This window comes from Lynx rufus, unplaced genomic scaffold, assembly GCF_022079265.1.
Source record: "Lynx rufus isolate CCGP_SWC_20201006 ecotype Redwood Valley unplaced genomic scaffold, mLynRuf1.p SCAF_16, whole genome shotgun sequence".
Taxonomy (NCBI): Eukaryota; Metazoa; Chordata; class Mammalia; order Carnivora; family Felidae; genus Lynx; species Lynx rufus.
In genome coordinates, this window is record NW_025814830.1 from 44,636,838 (window position 1) to 44,659,464 (window position 22,627).

The 22,627-nt window shown below is 59.0% G+C and overlaps 1 protein-coding gene across 1 annotated transcript in view; it reads left to right on the plus strand.

The window, feature by feature from the left end:
- Window positions 1–22,627, plus strand: part of VAC14 (VAC14 component of PIKFYVE complex) — a 101,877-nt gene that overhangs the window by 76,638 nt on the left and 2,612 nt on the right. Inside the window, exons 15-18 of the mRNA XM_047078730.1 lie at window positions 15,066–15,240; window positions 16,706–16,824; window positions 17,984–18,063; window positions 19,855–20,005. Of these exons, the coding sequence (XP_046934686.1) occupies window positions 15,066–15,240; window positions 16,706–16,824; window positions 17,984–18,063; window positions 19,855–20,005 (525 nt within the window). The remainder of the gene's footprint in view (window positions 1–15,065; window positions 15,241–16,705; window positions 16,825–17,983; window positions 18,064–19,854; window positions 20,006–22,627) is intronic.

Consider the following 22,627-nt stretch of genomic DNA (forward strand, 5'->3'; position numbering starts at 1 on the left):
GGGATCTGGCTGCTCCATCATTCTAGAAGACTCGGTGCTGCCAGGACCAGCAGTTTGAGCAGATAATCTGGACTAAACTTAAAACTTTGCCGGCACCCCAGACATCCCTGCCCCAACTTGTTTGACTCTTCAGGAGACACTACCTTCAGCCAGTTAATTCCAGGCGCCTGTGAATTGAGCCAACTTGCTTTGTCCGGTTATGTCTCTGGAGGAGAGTTAGCTCTTTCCTTCCTCCCACGTGAGCTGAGCCCCTCCTTTGAGCCGTTTCCTGAAGGAGACCCCCTGCCCACCTCTGTCAGTAGCCCCTGGCCCAAACAGTTGGCCGGTTCCTAGCATTACCTCACTTCCTTCCTGCCCTTGAAGCCTGAGCGGCCACCTGGGTCCAATTCTTTCTGCTTCTCCCAGCCCCCCAGTAGCATGTAATTGGTTTCTTAGATCTTCAGCTGTGCACCCCTTCTGTGAGTATTTCCCGGCCCCTTGACCCTCCGCAGGAAAACCCATGATCTTACTGCCATGGGGACCCGAGGTGAGGGGCCGTGAAGAACTGGCTGCTCCGTTATTTCCCCGTCCCTGCTGTCCCCCCTGCTGTCCCTCTGCTCCCTCTCGTGCCAGTAGTGCCTGAGATAGCAGTGGTGCGTGCTGCCACTTTCTGCCCCCGGCCCCCCACTGCAGCCCAAGGTCACACTTTCCCCAGGATGGGGCTCTGGGACTGGTGTGACTGAGCAGCTGCCCGGTGAGATCTGCCCCCGGCCTGGCTTCTGTGATGAGTGTCTGTAATTACGGTTCTCAGAAGGTCGCAGCTTCCATTGCATTTCTGCGGTGTTTGGAGAAAATGTCAAGCCTCTCCACATGTTCTGTCTTCCCAAGCCGGCACAATGGCAGGGCAGAAGGGGAGGGGGGAGGCCCGGAGGAAGGAGGGCAAGACGGACAGACCCCGGCAAGGGCCCACGGCGCAGTCCCACAGCCGTGCCACTCCCCAAGGGCCGGGAGCCCTGCCAGGGAGGACACCTCCCTGAGAGGTCACCATCTGAGTCCTCCTGCTGCGACAGCCCCCCTGCTACTCCCAGTCCACCCTCGCCCTCAGCCTTGACTTGGTTCTGCCCGACTGCTCAGAAGGGGTATCTGGAAGGGCAGCCCCAGACCTTCTGTCCTTCTGGAAGAGGTGGTTGTGTGAGGCCATAGCGACGCTGTCAGCAACAGCCCAGAGGGTGGCCTTGCTGTCCACAGCTGTGGGCCCGTGTGGACTCAGGTCTCACCCTGTGCGGCTGCTCGCACCCACCACACCAGGCGCTGTGGGTGTGGGGCAGCCCTCCTGCTCTGATTGAAGGCAGGGGCTTCATCTCCATTGAGAAGACTTTCCTCTTCTCATGATTCTCTTTCAGGAGAAGGCCTCCCCGTAATAGGCACTCCTGCCTCAGAGCGGAGCCTGGCCAGTTCTCCTGCTCGTATTATGCTAATCACTCCTTGCAAACAGGCAGACTTTGTAGGAGGTTTGCCTGGTTTCAGATGAAACCTACGCCTTTGAAGCAAAGAGCCACAGTAGCTAAAAATACCATCTCCCGGCTGTTGATCCTCTCATTTGTAAAATGCATGTTTCCATTGTTAAATCTGCAAATCTGCAGCAGCCCCCACCCGGGAGAGAGACTCTGCCGTCTCCGCTGGAGGCCTGGGGCGTGAACACCCTCTGAGGAGGCGCCCCTTCCTGGCACCCTTCTCCTTTTCTCTGCCCCTGAGACTGTCCATGATGGAGTCCAGACGATCCCCAAATGTATGGGATTCTAATGTCTTTTTTTTAATTTTTTTGTTTTTAATGTTTATTTATTTTTGAGACAGAGACAGAGCATGAACGGGGAAGGGTCAGAGAGAGAGGGAGACACAGAATCCGAAGCAGGCTCCAGGCTCTGAGCTGTCAGCACAGGGCCCGGATGCGGGGCTCGAACCCACGGGCCATGAGATCATGACCTGAGCCAAAGTCAGACGCCCAACCGACTGAGCTGCCCAGGCGCCCCTAGGATTCTAATGTCTTTATCTATCATTTAAAAAAAAAAAAAAAATCTAAGCCATACAAGATAAAAACCAAAACGGTGCAGAAGATACCACATAAAATGTAAAAGACCCTCCACCGCGTCCTCCTCCTCCTCCAGGAGTAGACTCTGTTTTAGTTTCAGGGATTTACTTCCAAAACTTTGTCTTTGCGTTTGTAAATACACAGCTCGGCTAAGTTTGGTTTTAGTCGTGGTCATGGCTTTCCAGCAGTGAATTCGGGACTCAGGATCGCCCTGCAGCCTGCCTCGTTTTCACTCACGCAGGCATCATTCAGCAGAACGCACCTCCCTCAGGACCCTGAGCTCGCTTGCTCACTGCACTCTAAGCTCTAAGCCAAAGCAGAGTGGCTTGAGGTCACCCTCCCTTACTAAGGTCACCACGCCGCCGTGTTCAACTCCATCGTATAGTTCCCTGTGTGAGGTGGCCCGGTCTCTGCTCCGTGGCAGTGGCGGGTGCCAGGGGAGGGCAGGATGGCTGTTCCCTAGCAGGCCCCTTGCCTGGCCCAGCTCTGCCGAGGGGAACCTGGTCTGTGTTCGGGCCCTGGGACTCCAGATGCCTGCAGACACTTTCCCCAGAGGGACTTCCACGGACCACTCCCACCAGGGACCCTTTCTTGCTTTTGTGCATTTAATCTGGCGCAGATTTCCTGGACTGGAAAGGAACATTGGGATGAAAAGCCCATTTCATGCATCTTAAAACTCCCTGAAAATGATCACGAGAGGAATTTTTTCAGCCTCCTGGCAGGGGGTGGAGGAGCGTACGAATAAGAGACACCCCCCCACTTGATCTGGCCACAAAGAACTGAAGGAGTCCGTCCTTGCCGTCTTTATCCGGTCACTTCTGCTGTGGCCCTTCCTTCCTCCCAGCCCTTTCACTCTGATCTTTTTACCATTTTCCAAGAGACCCAGCAGTCAGGCTGCTGTGATATTTGCTCTTTGTTACCAGCAGTGGGTATTAGTGTTTCACTTCCCGTTCTGTTTCTGACGTTTATCTCCGTGCCCTTTAAGTGAGTACTTGTAAAGAGCTACAGAGAGCAATCTCACTTTATAATATTTCATAAAACCCCCAAGACTAAAGATTTGAAGGCCAGAAAGGCACGTTTGGCATGTGCCCAATGCAGCGGCTGGTGAGCTGAGTTTCCTCCCCCGGGGCATCCGAGGCTGGAGGGACACACCAGCGCGTGACTGCCAAGGGACTGCAGCCTGAGGCGAGGGTGGCAGCACAGGTTTGGCCTGACAGTTGCCCTCCTTTTCCTTCCGTTGGACAGAGCACGTTGGAGCTGCGCACAGCTAGCGGGGCCCCTCAGGTGGAGACTAGCAGGGAAATAGCAGAAGGCCAGGCAGAAACTTCAGAAGGCCAGGACCGGGCTCTGGGGAGGTGAGGGTATGTCATGAGAAGGACAGCAGCCGGGGCCTTACACCCAAAGTTCCAAGGCTGCGCATCCTTTGGGGCTGCTAGTAAAATCTCCGCGTTTCTCCCGGCCAGTGGCACCACCGAGCTTGTGGCAGTGGCTCTGGGGAAGCCGTTTGGGGGCCGGGGTTCTCAGTTCCCACTGTGAAGCCTGTTAAGAATACAGATCTCTACTCCCTGGGGTGGGCCTGAGCGTGGTCTTAGTATCCCATATGGTCTTCAGGTGACTCCCAATATATAGCCAGGTTGATGGGTCTCTTGGTAGGATGCTGTTCCTTGCTTGGAGGGCCTTTCCAGTTCTGACCGGTAACTGTATGACCTTGTGGGTGGGCGAGGACACTGATGGGCCATGGGGTCGTGGCTTCCCCCTGAAAAGTGTGGAGCCCCAGGGCAGAGAAGTGAGGCTGCCGCCAGAAAGCAAGATGGCAGCCCCTGGTTGGAGCCATCCAGCCCTTAAAGTTACCACAGGAACGTGAGCTGGAGGTGGGTCACTGTGATTACCCAGGACCCACAACCACAAGGACAGCCAGCCCATTTGGATGAGGAATTTGGGGAGGGAGGCGTTCTGGCCTCAGTGCAGTGACCACGTGAACAGCCGGCTGCTGGGCTCGAGTCGGTTGCAGGGCTTTAAGGTTAGAAGGGCAGAGTTGTAGGGAGGCCTCGATGTGTGGGCTCAGTGCCGGGCAAGGTGGAAGGGAGACCCCGCCATCTGTAAATGTTTGCGGTCATACAAGTAGCAGTGGGGAGTGATCCGTTGGCCTGGAACAGAGGACTAGTTTGGGAATAGTGGGATGAAGTAATGGAAAATGTGGATGGAGCAACTTGCTAACAGGTAATGTTTGGAACAAGGGGAGTCCCCAAGCCATTCCCAAGTATGATGGGACAGTCCTGCCCGGGCTCCTCTGGCTCCTGGCGCTTCCGTTACTTGCTTGCCTTATTCCTCAGAAGGTCACACCGGTGGTTTGAAGAGGGAAATGGCGGAGATGTGGGGGACCTTTCCCTCACCTGTCCTAAGACTCTCTGTGTCTCTGCTTGTCTATTCTACCTGGTGAATGTGTCCCAAGCTATCAGGTAAAGGGATGTCTTTGCGCCAGACATTGGAGTCACGAGGAATTAGAGCTCTCCATCAGGCGGAAAGAAGGGCTGGGCCAGGGAGGGGAGGCCTGTGTCCTGTAGGTGACACACGGCATGGGAATGTTTGGCAGAAGAGAACATGAACTCCAGGTCAGGGACTCTGCTCCACTACGGGCCTGGAAGCGTGGCCTTGGACCAGTGCTTGGCTTCACTTGGTTCCTCTGTCACATGAGCACATGATCCCTGAGGACCTCCGTGCACCTGGCTGGAAGTTGGCAGGGGCCTGAAGCCCGTTTGCCAGGCTCTCTGCGTGTTGGCCTTAGGGCAGCGTGAGGCCACTTCACAGGCAGGGAGGCTGAGCATGTCCTTGGGAGGAAATCCTGCTTGGGAAGGGTAGGAGCTCAGAGGGCTTCAAAGGGTGAGAAAGTCTCCCTCCGTGGTTCTGTCACGGCCAACCCAGGGGCTCCCAGGCATGTGGGGCTCAGAGATGCTGTTTCCCTGGCAGCATAGGCCTGTGGTCAGAGCACCAGCACTCGTTGTAGTGACATTCCCCCTCCCCCTCAGACCTCAGGCAACAGCTGGCCTGGGACCCACACTCAGGAGCCACGGCTTCTAGCAGAGGTTTCTGGGAAGCTGCTGATGGAGTCACCCCCACCCCTGCCAACCAGATCTGAGCCTGGGTTCTGGTGGCAGAGCTGTGAGTGCAGTTCCTGACTCTGCCTCCCACCCACCCGTAGGAGAAAAGCCATCACCCCAGCAGGTCAGAACTAAGTGTGGGCACAGGTCAACACTGTCCTGGCCAGATGTGGCCGGTGTGGTCATTGCCTGCCATCCACAGAGGTAGCCCCAGGTTGAGGGTCTGGTAGAAGCAGCTGGTTGGCAGATAAACGTCCCCAAAGCCACAGGAAGGTTCTGGAGAAATTCAGGCCCCAGGCATCAGAGGGCCCAGTGATATCTGTAGCCAAGGTGCCCCCCAAACCATCTGTCGTCCAGAAAACCTGTGCCTCAGCACCTGTGGTAGCCGGGCCCTGAGACCTACGGGCTGGGTGTGTGGCCAGGCAGCAGCTAAGCACATGGGGCTGGGCCACCACACGGGGCCTTGGCAGGGCTCTAATCCGTGCTCCGTTTTCATTCTCTGCTGAAATAACACCCGGCCCACGTTAATGGGATTCAGGGTACATGGCATGCCCCGTGTAGAGAAAGCGTTCACAAGCGTGTGCTGTGTGTGGCTGTTACTGGGCAGGAACCTCTGTGACAGGAGAAGGTGGGAGCCGGCCATTCTCGAGGGCTGGGTGTGTGTCAGTGTTTCTTGGAATTGACTGTTGTGGAGACAACAGGATTCCCTTTAGTGACCCTTCCTTTTGTTTTCATTTTTCCACTCGCTCAGGGTTCAAAATCGAAATGCTCCTGAACTGTGAGCTTCCCCCACCGAGGGTTGGAGGTCTGGAGGGGCGGCCTCCAGCTCATACCACCTCCCCCACCTCCCAAAAGCACCAACACAACTCAGCCGGGCCCCCAGGGTCTTCCCTGCTTGTGTTGTGGTGTCCCAAGAACCTCCAGCACAGGATCCCACCCCTGCCATCTGACGTGCTTCCAGCCATATTCTGGGGTATCTCCATGTGGGATAGAAGATGAAGCCTCTTTTCTGGGACACAAACCCAGACCTTGTCTGTAAGTCAGACACCTGCTCATCTGACCTCAGAGGCCCCTTCTCAAAGTGCTTCAGCTAGAACCAGACTCTTCACAGAACCCCCGATGCAGGGCTCAAAGCCCAGCCGGCTCCCTGGGCCTGAGCATGCAGTTCCTCATGCAAACCAGATTCCACAGCCGAAGTAATCCAAGCCACCTCTCTCCTCCTGGCAATTAATCTTCTATTCCGGAAGTGTCCATCCCTGTTGCCCACAGGGGCCCAGCCCTGGGCCAGTCTTCGTACTCTTTCAGGCACATTGTGCCTTGGGAAGCGTAGGTTAAGGAGGAGACATTCAAGTGAGGAAGGAGATTGTGGAGAATTAGCAAGGGTGAGGCAGGAGAGGGGTAAAGGCCCTCTCAGGGGTCCTGGATGGGGACAGCTCAAACAAAGGCCTGAAGGGGTCTAGAGAGTTCTGTATGGATGAACAGTGGGAGATGGGCTTGGCCAGATTGATAAGAGCACAAGGAAAATGGGGCCCAGTCTGTCAACTGGGCCATGTGTAGGAGATGGCTTCTGTCCTGAGGAATAGGTGGAGCCCCTCACATGGCAGCAAGGGCCACCTGACCACCCAGGCAGTGTAGGAGGCAGGAGTCACCTCTCCTGGTTCTGCCCCACTGTCATCTTGGTCCCTAGAGACAACCCCAAACCTGGAGAGGGGTTGGCTCAGAACAAGGTGGCTTCCAGGAGGCCGTGGTTTTCTTAGCCACTCCCATCCAGATGAGCCTTCCCTGGGGGGTCTCCGGATGAGCCCAGCCAGGTGTCTGTGGCCCCCAGGAGCCTGGCCACACTGCTCTTTAATAGAGGAACAGAGAACTGAGTAGAGAAAAGACCCTTTTCTTCCTCTTCCCCATCGTGCTGTGCCCCTCCCTCCGTGCCTTTCCACCGGCTCCCAGCAAGACCCAGAAAAACAAGTCCTTGTGCCTCCTCCCATCCCCACCACCACCCCCCCAAAGAAACTTTTAAACGTATCAGACACATTGACTGCACTAAACACGATGAATTTTTAAGGCATGAGTTGGCAGGGTTACCATGGCTGCCTCTGCCCTGAGGGGCACACTGTTGAGGATTGATTGAAATAAATAAAACAGATTTACAATTTTCATACTTGGGAAGCAGGGAGCTGGAAGGGAAGAGGAGTGTGGGGCGGGGAGAGGTGGGGGCAGTGACGCTCTGGAGCTTTCAGAACTTCAGAGGGGAGGCCACTGCTACCTCCCCACTCTAAGTTACCCTGACCTGAAAGCTGCTTTCCCTTTAAGTTCCTAAAGGATCCCAGCTGTCGGGCAGGGACGGGGACAGGGCGGGAGGGGCCTTTCCAGTGGGAATGGTGGTGATGGCTCCGGGCCCCTATGTTTTTCTGTGCTTGACATGATGCTCTCCACTTCAGAGCTACAGCTGTGAGACTCTAGGCATCTCCCAGGAAAGCCCATGTCCCCTTGGCCTTAGACCACTGAGGGGATGCGGACCCCAGCTAGCAGCCAGAGTAGAGAAGTGAGGGCCTGTCCCCCCATGCACAGTGTTGGCCTGGTCAGGACACAGGCGCTTGGGATGCAGATGAAGGAGGCCCAGCTGGAGGGAGAGGGGAAAAATGAGCAGAAATGGCTCCACCCTGCTGCCAAGGACACCTGCACAAGAGGCATCTGAACTTGTTCCTCACCCCGGTGGGCCCGGCCCTGAGGCCACCCGGCAGAGGGCCGTGGGACCCACCCCACCGTGAGCTCTCCTCAGAGGCAGCGTCCAGTTTCAGCCTCAGCAAAGGAGCTAGGACAAGGTCTGCCTGCCCAGTCACCTTCCAGGCCCCAGCAGAGCGCGACCCCACAGCTGACCATCCCCTCCCCAGAGAGCCAAGCCGCAGGCCAGGGCCCACCCGGCCTGGTGCGGCTCGAGGCCCAGACCTGCCTAGGCCAGACCCGGGGGCCCCAGGTGGCCCCCTGATGCCATAGCACAGAAGTGGAGGTGAGGCGGGGTGGCGTCCAGTGGGCCGATGTAGGAGCCACAAGCAGACCTTCCTGTCTGGATCAGGGAAGCCACTTACTGGGCCTGGCCCAGCAGGAGGTGCCCGTGGAATTGACCACATCGCCCGCTTCCCCTGTGGCACTAATGGTTCCTCGGGGTCTGGAGGGTTCATCCCCTTGATCGCACAGGAGACGGGGCGGGGGGGGCATTAAAGAGCTGGGACCCACCCTCTCAAGACTAATTCTGAGTTCTGTGTTCATCGCGGGGCAGTTGGCACCGAGAGGCAGGCAGGAGGGCTAACGCAGGAATGGCGCATGAGTAGCAACTGGGGGAGGTCGGGGGCAGGAGGTAGGTTCTCCAGCTCGTCTCTCGACATGGGCGTCTCTTTCCACTCAAGTGTGCTGTTGTCCAGACTCTCCCCACCAGGCCAGCTGTTCTGTGTCCCTGTACTGGCAGCCTTCTCGTTCGTTAGGGACAGTCAAAAATGGGAAAGGCCCCCATCTCCCCTTAAACTTCTTTTGACTCTGTCTGGTGCCCTCACCCTGTCCGGTAGCCTTGGGCCGAGTCGCCATCGAGGCAGGCTGTGCCCACCAGCAGCATGACAGCCAACACGGTGGGGTCACCAGGCAAGGGGGGCACTCCTGGGCACTCTGGGCTGAGCGCTCACCCCAGGCATCCCCTCCGTGGGTCAGACACATCGTCTGCCTCTGCCTTTTGTCTCTCTTTAAAAAGCCAGGCTTGTGGAAGGAGAGGGGAGGGGAAGGGAGAGGAGGGCAGCAGCCCCCACCACCCCATGAGTGCAGATGAGCTCACTCTGCCTCCCTGGCCAGCCCTCAGCTCTGGGCTCCATGTCAGAACGATTGGGGGCGGGGGTGTGGGGGGCATCAGCGTGCCCTTACTTGGGGACCAGAGCAGGAGGAGAGCCCCAGGAGGGAGCCAGCGTGCGCGTCTTGCAAATGGGCCGGGACTGATCGGCTGACAGTGAAAGGGGCCACAGCTTCTGGCCGTGACAGTCTTGCTGGTCTTGTTTCAGAGGGCGCAAGGAAGCGGGGTCATGGGAAGAAGTGTTACATCTTCCCCGAATCTACACGGCAGAGTTCAGATTCCCCAGAGCACAGCATGGCAGGGAGCCAGAGTGCTTCCTCCCCAGGAAGGGTACCCAGGCTGGGGACTCTGCCCTCCAGGACCCCCACCCTGCTACGGGCCCCTGCTCCCGCACATGGGCCTGGCCCTGGGAAGAGCCCACTCTCCAGCTACCCCCCTCCTTTGGCCCTGCCATGCGCCTCCCCAGGCCCTGGGGTGCATCTGTCCTCAAGGGAACTGCTCACCCCCCCTTTCCCCTCTCCCACTACCAAAACAGGCCTCCTCAGCGCTGAACCCTGTGCCTCGTGCCCTGCCCATCCCCACTGAATGAACCGTGTGACAGTGGGACCGGCCACTTGGAGAGAGGCATCTGGAGGCAGCAGCAGCCCCCACCTTGCACCCTCAGACAGCAGTGTTCCCCTCTTCTTTCCTGCTTTGCACTTGGCCCCATGGGGGCAGGGTGGAGCTCAAAGCCACTGGGCAGGTCTTATCCTCCAAATCAAGTCTTGGCCTTGCCCGAGTTGGTGGCCTGAGCAAGTCCCTAGAGGAAAAGCAGCATGTGGCCCCTTTCCCGCTCCCAGGACAAGCTGAAGGACGAGCACCAGACTCCCTGTTGGCTTAGTGGGGGCTGGCCTCTGCCTGTGCCTTTCTCCCATGAGGTGGGCAGCAGCTGTTGCCTCACGGGCGGGACTTCTGGCCGTTCTGGAGCCACCTGATACCTTCCTCCTCCTACCTGCTCTGGCCCACACATCCCCTCAAGCAGGGGCCGTGCATGGGTGTCAGAGAGGGGGCTGGGGAGAGCATCTGCCACTGTGGCCGGTGTCCATACAGGGCCAGAGTCTGGTGCACGTGGACCCTTGGCCAATGTTAGTGGTTGACGGCAACACAAAGCTCACACCGGTCTGGCAAGTGTTGTGCAGCCATTTCCAGGCCAGCCCTGCACCAGAGTGCCCGCCCCTGGCCCTGCCGTAGGCCTTGGCCTTTTGAAGTCACCCCCAAAGAAGGCACCTCTCTGGGCAAGGCGGTGTCATTTCAATCCACTAGGGAAGGGAAAGTGAGGGTCCCTGTCTTGGATCAGGCCGGAAGCAAGCTGCTCCCCTGAGAGCTCCTGGTATATAACAGAGGGACCAAGAGAACTGTTCCCTCCCCGACACGAACCCAGAAGTAGGGGAACAGCTGCCCAGGCAGGCAGCAGGAGGCTGGAGGAGGGGGAGGCAGAGCCCATGTGCGGGGCTCTGGCTACGTACCCGCAGCCACCTCCAGGCAAACACGTGGGCCCCTGTCCTGAGGTGGGCCTCCAGGCTGCGCCCTCCCGGTCCCAAGTAGATTCCTCCTGCCTCACCTCTCTACCTTGTCCCCAAGCATTCTGCAAGCCATTGTCTCATGATGAATAGCACTTTAATGTGAGTATTAAAAGTACAGGCAAATGTTTAATGTTTGCAAGCTGTGTTCCATTATTGATGCTGTGCTGGAGAGCCAGGCAGGCAGCTCAGGCGGGGCTGGGACTCAATAGAGAGGCGATGGTTCAGCAGCCCTGCGAGGCGGCCATCTGCCAGGCCACCACGGGGCGTGGACGGGCACCAAGGAGGCAGAAGAGGAACAGGAGCTCAGGTTCTGGAAGTGGACTTTTCTGGGTCCGGATCCTCCGCTCCTTGTCCCCTGATCAGCTGTGTGCCTGGCAGCGTGGTGCTCTCCGTGTGGAATGACGGGTGTACCCCCCTGCCCGGTGTGTGAGGACTCCTCGAGATGACACACGAGGACCCTAGGGCTGGGCCTCTGGAATCGGAGGCCACCTTTGCAGGCCATGTCATGGGGTCGAGGTTGAAGTGAAAAGTGGGTGCCCACCCGACCTTCTTACTTAGGAAGAGGAATCAGCGTCCTCTTCCTGTTCAGCTATTCAGAACTCTCCAGGGTATGGCCCAGCTGACCTCCCCAGATTCACCTTCCCCTCCCCCAAAGATGCCCAGGACCCATTGAGCCTGCGGCGACTGGAGCTGCTGTTCTTTCACATCACCCCTTGCCCGTCCCACTGGGGCTCCTGTAACACCCTCAGCACGGTGCCTGGTGTGCGGTTAAGAGCTTCCAGTGAGCTAGCTAATATTTCTTTGTTCCTGCCTTCTGGAGGCATCGTGTCCCAGCAGTCTTGGAATTGTTTTTCTTCTCCCCGATTTGGGGTGACCTTGGGATGGGATGGCAAAGGCTGGATAAGACAAGACAGCCCCTGCCTCTGCATACCTCCCTCTCTCCTGCCCCAGCCACAGTGGTAGGGGGCAGAACAGCCCTTCCTGGGGCAGAGGAGACAACCCCGCTGAAGCAAACATCCAGAGGCTTGAGGCTGGATGGGGTGTGTGCCCCCCCCCCCCCGCACTGCACCTCTCCGGGGTACATCTTCCCAGCTTCCCTCCCTTCGCCTCTTGTGGTGATTTCATGAGTGGAGCTTGGGGGAGGTTCCTTGGTGCTGCGTATTGTTGCCGTGTCCTGACAGCACGGGTTCAGGGGTCTCCGCTGAACTAGCCTCCCACATTCCCTGGGCGGGGCAGCCAGGCCCTGGGTGATAAGGGGGAAATGTAGCATCTGGGAGGCTGCTCTCTGCAGACAGGCCTGTGCACAGTATGCAGGGGCCTGCCCAGGATGAGCAGAGGGAGCGAGCTGGAGTGGTGCACCGGAGTATTGCCGGGCCTTGACACGTCCATACCCTAACGTTCAGCAGTGGTTATTGAGCAGCTGCTCAGTGCCGTGCCCTTGTCATGAGGTCACAGCAGGGCCCTGCCCTTTGTAGCTCACGTTCTAGAGTGAGAGACAGCTAGGACCCTGTAAACAGTCTGTCAGATGATCCAGGGTGTGAGAAATGCTCAGAAAAGACACAGGACTTTCCTTAGAAAGGGCTGGTGGGAGATGAGCCCTGGACAGAGGCCTCCCCCGGCCCGGAGTTAGAGCTGACAGCTCAACGACCAGAGGGGGCTGGCCACGCGCTGGTCCCTCGGCAGAGCTTTTCCAGGCCAGGGCGGAGGTCAGGAGCAGAAGGAAAGCACAAGGGGCCAGCGTGCCAGGAGTGAAGGAGGAGTATTAAGAGCTGAAGTTGAAGAGAAGTGACCAGAAGGTGCGAGATCCTGGAGGCATGGCAAGGAGCCATGCCGTGTTTGTTTAGATCCAGTGGGAAGTCACTGGGGAGGGGCGTGCTCTGTTTAGCACTTTTTAAGGCTTGCCCCAGTGGGCAGTCCACTGGGAGGGTGGACTGTAGGGGTGAGAGAAGCAGCAGGGAGACCCGTGAGGAGCCGACTTGGAATTGACCAGAAGAGATACCCGGTCTGGCAGGCGCACTGGGCAGAGAGGCCAGGGGATTGAGGACGACTCCTTCCTTGGTTTGGGAGGAGCAGCTAGGTGGCCGCAGCAGTGACACCGCTTCCTGAGATGGGGAAGGCTGGGGCGCAGGCCTGGGGGGACCCAAAGAGTTGTGCTGTGACCCTGCCAAGTTTGAAATGCCCGTTGGACAGCTGCTGATCTAGAGACAGCCTTGAAAATAGAGGAGCTGGCTCAGCCACCAAGAGATGCAGACGAGAGAGAGACACAGTGCGCGTGCACAGAACCGGCACAACCCTAGAGGAGCAGCAGTTGCTGAAGAAGGGGAAAGCCAGGAGAGTGTGCTGTCACGGGTGGCAGGAGAAGAGCATTTCCAGAAAACTCTATCATCCCTCACCTTCTGTAGTGCATAGTGTACCTGGCTTCTGAGGGACACCAGGAGGCCAGGGCGCCCACCTGTACTTACCACCACCCCCTTTGCTTGCCCTCCTGCACCTCCCCGGCTGTCCTCTTGTGAGAGTGCCACCCCGGCCCTCTGGCTGCTACAGGTCCCTGTGCCCCGCGGTCCCTGGAGAGCGCTGCCTGGCAGAGCCTCAGCTGTTGGCCTCTGTCATGGAGACGGCAGCAGCTGCAGCCGACGGGCATTTGTGACCATTTGTCAGAATGCTCCCCTTCCTCCCTGGCCTGCCCTCCTGGAACATTTCTATCCCACAGCCCTGGAGACGGGGCTTATCCGGGGGTGGGAGGCTCAGGAGGGGACGGAAAGTGCTGTCTGTGCTCTACAGAAAGGCCAGGCTTCCTCCTGTGAGCTGGCTGTCACCCCAGCTAGGGTCCAGTCACCGTATACCATGTAGCCCCACATGAGCCATCCCTGGTCTCGGCAGCTCTCCTCTGAGTAGCCACCACTGTACAAGCAGGTATTACCCCCAATTAGGAGGTAAAGAAATTGTGGCCCAGAGACACTGGGGTCACCCAGCTGGTCAGGAGCCACCCAGGTGATGACAGAGCCCTTCCCACACCACCCTCCAGCCCCACCCCCCAACAGCCTTGTTTCCACTTCTCTGGTGGGTTCTTGCCCAAGGCTGCCGTTTCTAGCTGGGCCTGGGCTGGAGACGGCCTGCCCACTGTTTGCACTTCGTGGTTTGGCCTCTCCATTACCAAATGCTCTGGGATTTTTCTGGAGCCGGGGGTGGGGAAGAATCTTCTGCTGTCTGGCCCCAAGGCATGGCTGGTATTCAGAGGGAGGCAGGAAACCAGACCCCGATAAATGCAGAGTTTAGTGTGAGTTCAGTGACCTGGGATAGACATGTTTCAGGCATGTTGACTCCAAATGTGATTCACGTTTAGCACACGAGACCTTGAGGCCTCAGACCTTTGTCCCCACAGGCTGGAGTCCTAATCTGTATACTTCCAGAAGCAGAGACCAGGAGGCAGGCAGACAGACTAAACCCCAAATGGGAGGGGGTACCGTGCTGGTACAGTCAGGAGCTCAGTGGCCACACCCCTCCCCTCCAAGCCCCACCTGCCGGCTCCCTGGTTTGCCCTTCTGGATTTTCAGGAGCCTTGGGATCCCTGGACTCCCGACAGGAAGGCCCACTCGTACCCTCAAGGCCAGCCCTCCATGGGCACCATGGCACACTAGGGCAGTCACCAGGCTTCCTCCGAGTCTGTCCTTGAGACTTGCCTGTCACTGTTGACGTCATCTGGCCCAGGGACCCTGGAAAAATCTCCTTTTCTCCATTCTCTGGATTTCCTGTTTTCCTTTTAATAAAATGGAGCTCTTTTGCACGAAGCCCAAGTCATATTCCCTGCAAGACTATTACTAGAGAAGAGGTGGCAGGAAGGAAAAGAGGCCCTAGCAAGTCCCTAGCTTGGCCCCGTGGTCAAGTCACTTTGTCTCCCTGTACCAGCGTTTCATTATCCAGGCAGCAAAGAGAAAACTCGGGGTTGTCATAGGGTTCGTTCATCCCACAAGCACCCCCTGAGCCCCTGCTACCGGCAGGCACAGTGTACTCCAGGTGGGGGTGCAGCTGCGAACAAAACAAACAGGTTCCTGACGCCAACGGGGAGGGCAGAGGACACGAATGACCAGTACGTGTGTTCTTTGTCACATGAAGATAATCTCTATCCAAAAAGTAAAGGTGGGAAAGGGTAGGGAGTAGCTTGGCATGTGGGGGGCATTGCTCTGGTATGCGGGAGATCGGAAAGGTAAGTTGGCGCTTCTGTGGTGATATCGGTAGGCAGAGGCCCACTGTTTTTCTCAGAATTCCATTTTGGGGCCTGGGGTAGGGAAGGGAGGTAAATCCAGCCTGTGGGGGCTCTGGAGTTGCTGAGCCAGGGTGAGCGGTGTTGGGAGGCACGGAGCCAGGCCCCGGTGACCCCCACAGGCCTCAGAGCTGAGGTTGCAGGCCAAACCCAGGAGAGAGCAGGTTCCCTCAGGATGCCGCCAGAGGGGATTCCTAGGTTAAGCCCGGAGGTTTCCGTAACCTCTACTCTGCCTATTTTCCAGGCAGCTCTGCCTCCTGCTGAACGCAGAGAACATCTTTCACTCGATGGCGGACATCCTGCTCCGAGAGGAGGACCTCAAGTTCGCCTCGACCATGGTCCACACCCTCAACACCATCCTGCTCACCTCCACAGAGCTCTTCCAGCTGAGAAACCAGCTCAAGGACCTGAAGACCCTGGTACTCCGTGTCCATGGGCTCGGGCCCTGGGTTTAATCCCGAGTGCACTCGGGCACACAGCCGTGCTACCCCACCCCAAGGCCCCAGGAGGCTCACAGAGAGGAGACAGGATGAACTCAGATCTCCGGGTCAGGTGTAAACTACAGATTGCCCTGGGTTAGCTACGTGGAAGTGGCAACCGTGGCAGTAAGTCCCAAGTGGTTTCCTTAGCCACCCACTGTGGAGACCTTTGCCCACGGAAGGCTCTGGACTCTAGGGTCCACGTGCCCTCCGGATCCACCAAAGACAGTGTGTTTTCCACTCATTCATACCCCACCCCACTGTCTGAGGGGGTCACTGCCCCTTCGCAGAATGAGTGGATTGGATTCTGGGACCATGTTACGGGACCCAGCAGTTCATGCCACGCTGTCTGAGTCAGGTTTCTGGATGACAGCGTTGCCAGACATCAGGGGTTATTAGCCTCCACTCCCTCTTCCCTGGCCCTGTCCCCTCTTTCCAACAGTTAGACATGTCTGTCTCACAAGGCATCCTGTCCTAAGTCAAGGTGTCACAGCACTGCCCGGCTCAGGCTCCGGATAAGGAACCACCAGGGCTGATCAGAGAGAGCCCGGAGGAGCTCACCATCCTGTCATCCTGCTCTGGGGGACACGGGTCAAAGGTCTCGCTCGGGTCAAGGGTCTCGCTCGGCCCAAGGGCAGGAGGCTGAACTGTCCTGGATGTGCCGGTGGCTCCAGGGCTTTCGTTCCCCGATGTGGGCTGTGGTCTCCACCCCACACCCTCCTTCCCAGTTCAGACGCTGCCTCTGCTCCCTCTCCGGGCGTCTCAAGGACCTCCAAGCCTGCATCGGGGCATCTGGGGCCAGGCAGCTCGGAATGATCCAGGCCACACCTCTGCCTTCTTCCTGTGGTTCTTTCCAGACATTCGCAGAGGACTTAAGAATTTTCCTCAGGGCAGGGGCTCCCTTCGGGGTGTGGGCTCAGCCTCTGGGCCGCTTCCTGAGTGCCAGGTGGGCTGCAGACGAGGGAGGAGATGGCATCTGAAAATGAGACGGGATGCTGCCAGGGAGAGCCCAGGCCCTGAGGAAGCTTCCTCCCTGCCCACACCCAAGCCCTCCCCACAGCCCTCCAAGCCCCACAGGCTCCAGGACCACAGAGTTCTAGGAGGACAATTACCGTTCTTTGCCGAGGGCACAAATGCCAGCACAGAGGACGGGCTCACGCCTGACCAGGCCCTCACAGCCACCACCACGTGGCTCTGTGGGACTGGGAGTAATGACAGGGTCTGAGGAAGAGCTGTCAGCATTTCCTTTGTGACAACTCGTTCCCAGCTGGGCTGCCAAACACAGCCCTGGGTGCTGAGCTGTCTCCCCGGCGTTGGGCGAGGGCCCCTGGATCTCAGGCCCCGTGAGGACCCCGGGTGGGAAGAGTAGGGGCTCTGCCAGCCGCTCACACCTCTTCCTCCTCAGGAGAGCCAGAACCTGTTCTGCTGCCTGTACCGCTCCTGGTGCCACAACCCAGTCACCACGGTGTCCCTGTGCTTCCTCACCCAGAACTACCGGCACGCCTATGACCTCATCCAGAAGTTGTATCCTTCGTTCTCACTGTCCTTCCCGTCCAGCCACTGAGGGACAGGCGGGGGCCAAGTGCTCCCTTTCCGCCACACTCCTACCCCGTCCCTGTGCTCTGCCTCCAGGCCTTGTGACATGGGGACCTCCGAGGGCGTGGCCAGGGGTGCGCGGGGGGGAGAGCACTGTTGGCAGCGGATGGGGTCATCTAGGTCTTGTGGAGGGGAGCTGGCCCTGGAGAAACCTTGTAAGCCAGGCATCGAGGCTGAGTGGGCCCAGCCTGGTGCTGACGGGTGCTGATGGAGCCACCTAGGTGAGAGGGCCCCGGGGCGGGGGGCGGTCGGGCTGACCTAAGCGAGGTCTGCGGGCTTGAGCTCTAGCGTCTGCAGCACTGCTGGTGAGGAGCTCAGGGACCTGGGCCACAGAGCCACAACCCAGCTGGGCAGTGACCCAGAGGGGAGAAGCCAGCTGGGGGAGAGGCCTCAGCAAGAGAGAAGACCCCAGCACGCCTCAGGGCCTGTGAAAGGCATCCATGGGCAGACTGATCACAGTTCTTAAAACAGTGCAGTAAAGCAGCTTACTGGATTGAAGAACTACTTAGGATGCAAAATTGGCCTCCTTTCCTGACGGGCCATGAGTTGGGGGTAAGGAGAGAGGGTCCCTAAGGTGCCTCCATTAAGGGTCGGTGTGGCCTGGCCTCACTCCCTCAGGGTGCCTGCTCTCCTTCCACACCCTAGATTTGCTTTTCTCGGCCACTGGCGTGGCCCAGAAACCACAGGCCACACACTTGCCACAGCCCTGACCTTGGCCCTGCTGACAAGCGTCCACTCAGGCAGGAACCAAGACCTTTCCCGCTCAGCCTCCCCCTCCCCCCAACACAGGCTGCAGGGCTGAGATAAGAGCCTTTCAGAGCTGGGAGGGCGAAGAGGAGAGAGCCACAGAGCAGAGCCGGAGTGCCCCTGCAGGGGGGGGACAGCTGTGCCATTTCTCATTTATAGGGACAGAGAGACTGATGTCCTCCGTGTACCTTCGGGCTTAGGCAGAAACAGGCTCTACCTACAAAGCCAGGGCCCCAGTGGGAAGCGCATGTGTTCCCAGCTCTCCGGTTGCCCCACCCGGCAGAGGCCCCTCGTAGAGATGGGCCATCCCAGCCAGTCTTTCCTTGACCCGCCCACCCAGCGGGGACCTGGAAGTCACGGTGGATTTCCTCACGGAGGTGGATAAGCTGGTGCAGCTGATCGAGTGCCCCATCTTCACATGTAAGAGCCTGGCCTCTGGAGCGCGACAGGGGTGGAGCCGACTCCGCTGTGCTCCCTCTGGGGAGGGAGGCAGGGAGGGCACTCACCCCAGGGTGTTTCTTAGAACGTCAGGAACGGAAGACCGGGGATGACAATCAGGGCTGGGGAGTCCAGTCCAATAGGACTGAGACATGGTGTCAGGACAAGCGCCTCAAGGTGACCAGCGCATGGCCGAACCCACCTGAAGGTCCATAACATCCCTACGTGGGGGTGGTTCGGCCGACCAGAGTAGTGCTGCCAGGCCGCTGCTGAGGGAGCTGGCCCAGAGCTGTTCGCAGCCACCCCTCCCCGCACCACGCCCTCCTCTCTCTACAAAGCAGAGTATTTGCCGGAGCGGCTGGGCAGGAGCTCCCTGATTGTAACATCCAGGCTGAATGTGCAAAAGTGGCAGCTGGTTGGGGAGAGCACAGCTCCTGGTGCCTCGGCGCACACACGGTGCTTGCCCCCCAGAGTAGGCGACTCTCAGGATAAAACTTGCATGCTTACTTAGGTCAGGCAGGCGAGCAGGGAGGTGGCCCTGCCGGTGGCCTCCTTCCTGCCAAGCCAGTTGGCTGAGCCCTTGCCCTCTGGCAGCACCTGTGACCTGCCCGAGCTTCTCCACTCAGCCAGGCCCCATGGTGGTGGATGCCCAGGAGACACGAGAGCAGGAGGGAGACCCTGTTCCCAGCAGGGTTTAGCAAAGCCTGTCCCAAGTGGTTCCCTGGCCCAACATCTCACTTCCCCAAGGGCCCCCTGGGGCAGCCAGGCACACTCTCACCTGAGGCCAGGTCCAGCCTGACCCCAGAGAGACGACAGGCACCTTCTCGCCAGGCCCAGGGCTTTGTTGGAGCGACCACGGCAGCTTCACCCTGGTCCTGCCCAGCACCCATCCCAACCCTGCTTTGCCTGGCTCCCCCAGGGGTGACTGCCTTGACCCCACAGGCCCAGGGATGTCTACTCACGTCTCCATTGGTGGCTCCTGCTCCCTGGGGTAGGGAGAGGGTTGGGCAGGGCCTCACTGCTCTGGCTCCAGCATCAGCCCAGACCCCTACACGGCTGCTGCCGGGGTAACGTGGCCTCTCCTGAAGTTTGTGGCTCGTTCTCCACAAAGGATGCCTGGGACTGGGCCTTAGAGACACAAGAAAGCAGGAGCCAGTGATTCTCCCGGAGGGGCTCAGAGGAGGGAAGCGTGGGCCCGTTTAAATGGGATGGGTGCTGGGCAGGACCAGGGGCACCTCTCCTATCTGGTGGGGTACTGGCATGGCTGGTGTCTGAGGAGGCTTCCCAAAAGCACCTACCAAGACACTCCGGAGTTTGGTGTGTGTTCAGCGCCACACACGAGCGTTTTTCTACCCTGCCCTCCCTTAAAGCTGTCCTAATCCGGTCTTTCTCTCCCGCTCACCCTATTTATAGCTCTCTTGTGCTGGCACGTGCAGAGCAGACAGGGAATCTGTTACACTACAGGCCCCAGGCCCCCTCATCACCAGGCTGCAGTCAGTGTAGCGGCTCAGGGACGAGGACCGGCAGCTTGGGGGTCACCAGGCTGAGGCGACTCTCGGGACAGACGGCCGTGCGGGTGGGCAGGAAGAAAGAGCGGCGAGATCCGGGGGACGGCTGAGGTGCTGCTGGAGGAGGGAGCAGGCATGTCTGGCTGTAGAGGAGCCCCTGCCCCTCTCTGAGCCACAGCTACCTGGCTGGCCCTCTCCCGGGCAGGCCGAGGTGTGGCCCAGGGCAGTGCCTGACCCCTGACCTCTACCCTCTGCCCTGCCTCAGATCTGCGCCTGCAGCTGCTGGACGTGAAGAACAACCCGTACCTGATCAAGGCCCTCTATGGCCTGCTCATGCTGCTGCCGCAGAGCAGTGCCTTCCAGCTGCTCTCCCACCGGCTACAGTGCGTGCCCAACCCCGAGCTGCTGCAGACTGAGTGAGTGCCGGGCTGGGGGACCGCTGCCCTCCGCCTCCACAGGAGGCAGAGGCCTCCACCACTGGGAGAGGCCAGACCGGAGGGACTCGGCACGAGAGGGGTCTCCCTTGCCTTGGCATCACGTTCCTCTGGCACTGCGGAGACTGGCCATCCCGTGGCCACTTACACTTAGGCCTCTTAAAGCACCAGGCTGGGGGCTTCTGCGAGTGTTTGCGAGGTGGTAGAGAGTAGCAGGATCTTCTCCCAACCATCAGGGTTGAGTTAATCTAAAAAATGAAAGGGCCTGCCAGAATCACCCAGACGGAGGCCCCTGGAGGGAGACTGCAGGAGGAGGAGTTCATGTCCTGGGTCAGAGACGGTGTCCAGTCCTGCAGCAGTAGGCGTGAGAGCTGGGCCTCGGGCGGTCCTCCCCACCACCGCCCCCATCTACGGCAGAGGCTCCAACCTGGGCCACAGAGAGACCCCAGCCTCACTGCGACACGGAGGCACTGTGGCTACGCTGCTTGACCCTGCCCGTGGGAAGAACAGGACCTGGGCACACCTCCACCACGAGGCCAGCAAGGCGGACTCCGGGCAGGAGGGCTGCAGCCCTGCGGGGTGGGGGGCGTCCAGCCAGGCTCCTACCCCGAACCCACTGCTGGCCCGGCCCCCAGAGCCTGTTGGGCCATGTCTATATTTGGTAACCCTTGGAGGCTTTGCCTCATCCACAGGCATTTGGCATTCGAGATGGAAAATTTCACTTGTCAGGTCGCCATGGAAACAAGCAGAGCCACTGAGAAGATTTACGCTGAATGGAGCGCACCCAGCTTGCATCAGATGCCCTGTGTGTCTAGAATTCCCTCCCAGGCTGTTAGAGCCACTTGGCAGGCCTGGCACCTCGCTCTTGCGAAGGGCCTCGGCCTTGGGCCCTTGGGACTGATGCAGGCAGCCTTGAAATGGCCTGTCTCACACGCAGGGCCTCTGACCCCAGCCCCTGTGCCTCCATAGCACTGGGTTTAGACTCCCGCCACCCCTCCCACCCAGCTTGGCCTCTCCAGAGGCTGGGTGTGGGCCACCTGACAGGCTGGCCACCCTAGGCTGGCTGGAGTAGCTTGAGCCCCGAGCAGGTGTGGCCCCCAGGCCAAGGCCCAGCTCTTGGCCTGTTCCACCCCTTTTTCCAGACAGCAGTGCTCTAGGATGACAGGGCTAGGCACTGTCCCAGCTGCTCTTAGTGACACCCAAGTAATCCCCAGGGGAGCAGGGAGGTGGGTTTTGCGCTTGGAATCCCTTGGCCAGAATACTTCTAGCTCCTGGGACACAGAGGCCCTGAAGCCACACCGTGCTTCACTGGCCTGGCCCCTGCACCAGCATTTCCGATGTCCAGTGGGTGTTAGGGTTACCCTGGCAGGCACTCAGGATTCCTCCTTTCTTGGTGCAGGGGTAGGGGAGAAGGAGACAGGAACAGCTGCTTCCCTGTGACCTTTGGTTCTTGTCTCCACCCCCACCCCCAGCCAGGCTGCCTTCCTGAAGGAGGTCCCTGGGCCAGGCCACAGACCCTGTGAGGCTAAGGGCCATTCTCCTGCACATGACATCTCCTTGTCTAGGGTGGGGAAGTAAAGCTCAGGGTGGTAGGAGCTCTCCCTGCATGCTCCAGGCCAGGATACAAGTTTGCAGAGGGAAGCTGGGGAAAATGGCTTCTCTCAGAGCCCCCCATGGCCAGAGTCAGAGAAGTCCTGGGCCAAGGGGTTGAGGCCTCTTAGGTAGGAGATTCTGCAGGCCAGTGGACAGTTCAGAGGCCTGGACTAGGATCTGGTCCCAGCTCTGCTGAGGGTTTGCCCTGTGAACTTAGACAAGCCCCTCTCCTGGCTCTGGGTTTCTTCATTCGTAAATGAGCGTTTGGACCAAATGGATGCTTGAGGCTCTGCCCAGCCTTCAAGGCCCTGGGTTCCCAGCGGTTCTTTGCAAGAACCTAGGAAGAGCTGTGTCACAGATATAGGCAGGGAGACATCGGGCAGGGAAGGGGCCTCCAGAACAGCTGGGGGAGGGGTCAGATTGCAACGCTGGGCACAGAGGGACGGCTCACACTCTGGAGAGGAGGAAGAGGACAGTCACAGCCCTGGGAGGGGCAGGCAGCTGGAAGACAGCTTTGGGTTGCCTGACAGGCCTGCAAGCCGGAAGCAGCTGGGTCGGTTGTGGGGAGGGGGTTCTGCACTCCTTGCCCATCCCTCATTCCATGTGCTCAAGGCACCAGCAGGCCTCGGAGACTCTGGCCCCCTCAGGTTTCCAGGCCACTCCCCAGAGATTATCTCAGTGAGGCAGGAGGGGACCTCTGAAGAAAATCTGGGGCCACTTGCCAGCATTAGCCTGGTGACAGGTGCATGGGTGGGGTGGCAGGAGACAGGGCTGGCTTTGGGTTCTGGAATCTCATCTGCACTGCTGGCGGGGTGTCCCCCAGTCACTGATTGCCCGAGGAGCGTTGTAAACAGACCTCGAAGGGCCTGAGCAGCAGCCATGCCCACTGTGACAGGCAGGGAGAGGAGCCCTGGCCTACCCCCGTGGGACATGCTCCTCCCCACTTGCAAGATCTCAGGCCAGGAGGGATCCAGGAAGAGAGGCTGAGTCACGGAGGGCAGCGCTTGCCAC